Raw genomic sequence first — 5,484 nt, 5'->3', positions numbered from 1 at the left:
AGAACAAACATGCTTAATGTCTCCTTTAAAGAATTTTCAGCCTGGATGGCAGCATGACAACCCAAGAACGGGACCGCTTGACTGAAGCCCTTAAAGTGGCATTATTTAAAGTCTAATGGCCGCAAAAAGTTAAAAGCACCACAATTTTATGGAGCTGACTTTCATTCACCTCTTTTGAAGGATGTTTGCAATTACAACACAGCTAATTTAATCCATTGTTTCGAGGAAACTTGTTTTTTTTTAAAGGTTGACTTACCCACTGTTCTGATACTCAGATTTAATCAGTCATGTACATTGAACAGTGGAATGTCCTCTAAAGAGATTGGCAAAGTTGCCAGGGATATGCGGGGTGTTCTTAAAGGGACACAGTGGGCTGACGCGGCATGGGAGGGGACGGTGTTGTGATGGAAGATGAAAAACTCTGTGCCTTTAAGAGGGCCGTCTCCCCTCTTCCTCTCATGCCCCCCACTCCCTCTCAGCCACACAGACACTCCTCCTGTGAGCATTGGCGAGGCAGCTCCTGTCCCTCATGTCTCTTTGTGGGAGCAACAACACACTTCCCGTGGCATCACTGGAGACGAGGCAGAGCTCCGGGGGAGGAACGCTCCGGGGCGCTCCAGGGAACTCCACACAACTCAGGTGACAGACTCATGCCAGACTAGAAATGGGCAAAAGTCCAAAATATGATGGCGGAACTTATGAGCGGGAGTGAAACGAGGTCACTTCTGAGTTTAGAGCGACACCCGGATGGACTGGACTGCTTGAGGAAAGGTCAAGTCTTCTTTAAGATACAGGCAAAGTACTTCTTATATTTGATACCTTTTGCAGAAAAACTCAACTGAAATGAATAATATAGGCTATTTTCATTATCGTTATCTGTCCCCGAAGCGCTTTCTAAATGCTATGAAATGGAGACTCTCTTTAAAGAACGTCTTGAATGGTCCCGGCAGTGCTTTTGATTCACGAGCCGGGCATTTATCTTAATTCTCCACCTCTTTAAGAGAGTCTGTATTAAAGACTGCGTTGATATCACTCTTAGGGGAGAAGAGTGTAATGTTTCTTTTATGAAGTCTGTTTGTAAAACTTTACAGCTGACAGTAGGAGGAAGAATCAAGTGGCTTGCCATGATGGAAAAGTAAACAAATCTGGACTATTAGTGAGGCTTTTGAGGACAGGAGCCATGTTCACAGGGGACGGCGTGGTCAGTGGCCACTTCCTGACCGGGGGTGCGTTCAAGCCCCATCAGGGACTGGAAGTAAACGCCTCCATTCAAATACAGAATGGACAACACTTTGGGACCTTTCCTCCATACCAGGGCCAGATTTACAACAATGCCAGCTTGCCCAAAGTGGAGAATAATGTTATTACAACCACATTCAAACCGATACCCCTACCGGTGCCTCCTGCTGCACTCAAACTGGGGCAGGAAGGCTTCAAGAAAGTCTGCAGAACTGAGGAGCACAGCCCCTGTCCCTTCCCCGGACTGACCTCGGGGGTACTGGAGATGCGTGTGAAAGAGGGGAGTAAGATCCGCAACTTGATGGGCTTCGCCATGGCGCGGATGCAAGGAGAGAAAGGACTTTGCGGTGGAGGAGAGGATGGGCTCAGACAGGTGGTCTTCACCGGGTCAGGCCGCGCCGTCACCAAGACCATCACGTGTGCCGAGATCATGAAGCGCAAAGTGGGCTCGCTGCACCAATTGACCAAGCTACAGAACAAGGTGGTGAAGGAAGTGTGGGAGAACACCGAGCGGGGTACATCGGAGATGACTGTGCACAGGACGGTGCCCTCCATCAGCATTCTGCTTTCCAAAGACCCGCTGGATCCTCAGGAGCCGGGCTATCAACCCCCAGAGACTCTCGGCACACTGTGGGAGGACAGAGATGGGTGTGCCATGCCATCCGCATTCAAGAGACCTCCAGAACCTACGCCGTTCAGCAGTTTGCCGGACTCCAAGCGTGTGTGCTTGGGTGAGGGGATCTCCGTGACCCCCCTCCTGCACTGACTGGATGTCAAACATCAGAGTTCGTTTGGCACTGCCCTGCACTCAAGCACAACACCAAGACAATCAGAACAGTCCCTGGGACAGAACAGCGTTTTCTCACAAGAATTATCTACCAATTGCATCCTTACTAGGATGTTAACAGCTTGCCTTCTGTAACATAAAGCTGTGAGAATTGTGTTAATGTACCTGTTCTAAAACCTTTAACTCAATTACAATACTTTTAAGATTGAAAAATAGCCATGAACTGCAAAGACAAAGTTTTTTTTTTTTTAATTTGTTCCAAGCTAAGATTACAAAGTAAAATAGCTGAAACCCCTTGACGACAAATGCAAATCATGCCATTCGCCAATTTAATTTTTCTTAGTATTACATGTTACTCTCAGCCCAGTGCTATTTTGGTTGTGTTGAATAAATCTAAGTCAAAATTACCAGAGGATATTCATTAAAGAACATGAAAATGCCCATTTCTGATCACACATTTTAACAAAGGATTTCTTTTAGGTTTGATTAGTATATGTTAAAAGTTTGATTTTGAACTACCAGCTGACTACCATTTGTCCATCACATGTTACTTTTCCCCATTCAAAGCATGTAGCAAAATATGGCACCTTTTACAATTTTGTGCAAAGTGTGTGTTGCTATTGATGTATGTCAAAATAAAGAGTGCGCGTATGAATGTGTTTGAAAGAAAGAGCTGAAAGCCACTGGCAACAAATGCAAATCATGTCATTGTCCATTTTTAGGTGCTTCCGTTATATTCTTCTTAATGCTATTTTAGCTGTGTTGAATGAATTACATAGGTCCAATTTGCCTGAGGATGTTCATAATGAAAAAAAAATATTTTTTTTTAATCCGACATTTATGTTAACATAAACAAATGCAATTCTTTATGTTAAAATTTCAGTTTGGACTACCGGCTGACTTTGTCCATCAGATGATACCACTTTTCCCCCATTCGAAGCACGTAGCAATATGCGACATTTTGGTTGCTGCTGAAATAAGTGTGTATCGCTCTTGATGAGCGGCAAATGTGTGAAACAGGTGAAAGTCACTGACGAATGCAAATCACGCCATTGCCCATTTTTCTTTTCCTCCGTATTATGTTATCCCCCCTGCTATTTTAGTTGTGTTGAACGAATTTACTATAGCTCGAATTTGTCTGAGCATATTAATTTCCAAAAATACTTGACCACTATTTGTCCACCAGATGGCGCTATGTTTCCCCTTTAACAGCATGTAGCAAAATGTGACAACTTATACTGTTTTGTGCAAGGTTGCCTTGCTACTGAAATCATGTGTCTCTCGTGATTTTATGTCAAAATAAAGTGTGTGTGTGTGTGCGCATCTGTTTGCGTGTGTGTGGCTGTATAAAAAAAAGCTGAATGCCACTGATGACAAATGCAAATCATGCCATTGTCCATTTTTATTTGTCTCAGTATTAAATGCTATTTCCACCCCCTATGGAAAAGCCTGTGCTGTATTTGATCTCCGCCTGGCTGAATGTGCAAAGCCATGATTGAAAAGAAAACCAGCATGCCGATCCTTTCTGATAACAGCGACGGCGGTAAACTTTTTGGGACGTGGCGTAGAAAAAGCTGATTAAATGACAAAGCTGTTGATAAGGCGCAGCTCTTCTTCAGCCTGGCAGAGGAGCCCAGGGGTTGGGCGGGAGGTGGGGGGGGGGGGGGGCAGAAATACAGGCAGCGATTATCATTAAGATAACAACATAACATCGCACAACACAGAGGAGGGAAGGATTAAAACTAGGGTTGACAGTGGCTCACACTCCACTCTTCTTGAAAAGTATGTAATACATTATTCCCAGCCCCCACCACCATCACTTTCAGCCTCGGGGGCCTCCATGCACATCTCCTGAACACTCAGGTAAGGTGTGTTCTAATTATATTTCTTAAAAAGCTGCCTTAAACAAAAACAATTGATTCTGAAAGGGAGATTTTATCCTAATCAACGAGTTATTTTTCTACTTAATCTACCGTGCCTTTTGGGGATAATAGCCTAGACAAGTGGAAGCGTGTCTGAAGTGTTTGCCATTGATCTTAATGAAAATCTGCAAATGCAGATGTCAGCATCCATGAGTAAATTAATCAAAGTGACTCGGCGTAACCGCGCCGACAAATCTGTTCTGCATACAGAAAGAAAGAAGTCACTGCATTTTCCATGGGATTGTCTTTCAAAGCCCTTCATCACATTTCAACAAGTGGTCGGCGGTCACCCGACCAGTCAAACTTAATGATTACCCTCCCGGCAAATCCCATTTATTCAAAAAAAAAAAAAAAAAAAACATTGGCACAAGGTTGAATAAGAAATGCTGCGACTGCAAGCCCTTACGTGGGAAACGAAACGGCGTGTCCTCGAAACTAGCTGGAAGGTTATCGCTCCAGGGTCGCCCGTTATCAAGCAGGTAACAGCTTTCATCCCAGAGCCTACAGGACAGGCGCTGCGCAATGCAGGTCAAAAAGATATTCCCTAATCGACCTGCATCTGTTATCTGAGAATTCTGGTGGGCCGAGTGTAAAATGCGGAGGGGTGGGGGTAATTAGGGGTAACGGTGGAGTGAGAGCGCAGATAAAACATTGTGACAAAAGTATTATCCTGGAGCCAAATCCAATGTGGCTGCGAAGAAATAGCGGAGGAGTCAACAATGTAGCAATGTGGACAAGGTTATTCACACATCCTGAGAGTCTATTACAGTCATATTATTTGTTTTCAAACAGGCGGTCAACATGGATTTGGGGGAGATGCTGGCCCTCACCCAAACCACAAAATGTTTGTGTGTTGCACACAGTCTATTTAAACCCTAGGAGAGATTTTGTGCCATAATTTGTTTTCTTTCTCAAGTGTGTTGAATGAATGAATACAGGTCATCTGTATTTGTTAAATGATCCTAAAATGGCAGAGCTACCCAAAAACTGACACATTTTTTCATGATGACAAAAAAATACTATTGAAAACCACAGAAAATTCCCAGTTATCTTAACATAAACTAATGCAGTCTTTTATTTTTAAATTTCAATTTGGATAGCAGCCACCTTTTTCCCCATTCAAAGCATCCAGCCAAAAATAAATACATAAATAAATATCACACCTTGGATTGTTTCATGCTAGTTTGCCTTTCAACTGAAATTATAAGTATGTCTATTACTGGAGGATATTATTGTGTGGGTGTGAGTGCATATGTGTGTCTTATTTGCAGCAAGGTTTAACAAATTTTTACTGTTTTCTTCATGGTGTATATGTAAAAACAAAGCGGGTGTGTATAAGTGTCTTTCGTGTCCCACTTCATAAGTCTTGTGTCTTAGAAATCCACACTTAGCGTTATAAATTAAGTAATAAGGGGTTAAGCCCCTCCCCCCCAAAAAAGATATACAGGAGTCCTGTTTGATATGTAGAGTATATTTGAGATAAAACTACTACACATAAGTCAGCATCTTTTCAAGAGGAAAAAAAACCCTAAAAAT

At 43.1% G+C, this 5,484-nt stretch overlaps 1 protein-coding gene across 2 annotated transcripts; it reads left to right on the top strand.

Annotated features, from left to right (window-relative positions):
• The first annotated feature begins 506 nt into the window (after positions 1 to 506).
• LOC133474182 (uncharacterized) lies at positions 507 to 3,464 on the top strand. Of its 2 annotated transcripts, none has more exons than XM_061765609.1 (2): positions 507 to 639; positions 1,092 to 3,464. In XM_061765609.1, the coding sequence occupies exon 2, from the start codon at positions 1,181 to 1,183 to the stop codon at positions 2,003 to 2,005; it is 825 nt and encodes a 274-aa protein (XP_061621593.1). In that variant the 5' UTR covers positions 507 to 639; positions 1,092 to 1,180; the 3' UTR covers positions 2,006 to 3,464. The 2 variants fall into 2 exon arrangements, with proteins under 2 accessions (XP_061621593.1, XP_061621591.1); XM_061765607.1 differs by having other exon boundaries at positions 511 to 794.
• The last annotated feature ends 2,020 nt before the right edge of the window (positions 3,465 to 5,484 follow it).

Source organism: Phyllopteryx taeniolatus, chromosome 2 (genome assembly GCF_024500385.1).
Source record: "Phyllopteryx taeniolatus isolate TA_2022b chromosome 2, UOR_Ptae_1.2, whole genome shotgun sequence".
Taxonomy (NCBI): Eukaryota; Metazoa; Chordata; class Actinopteri; order Syngnathiformes; family Syngnathidae; genus Phyllopteryx; species Phyllopteryx taeniolatus.
This window is presented reverse-complemented; position numbering and strand designations above follow the sequence as displayed.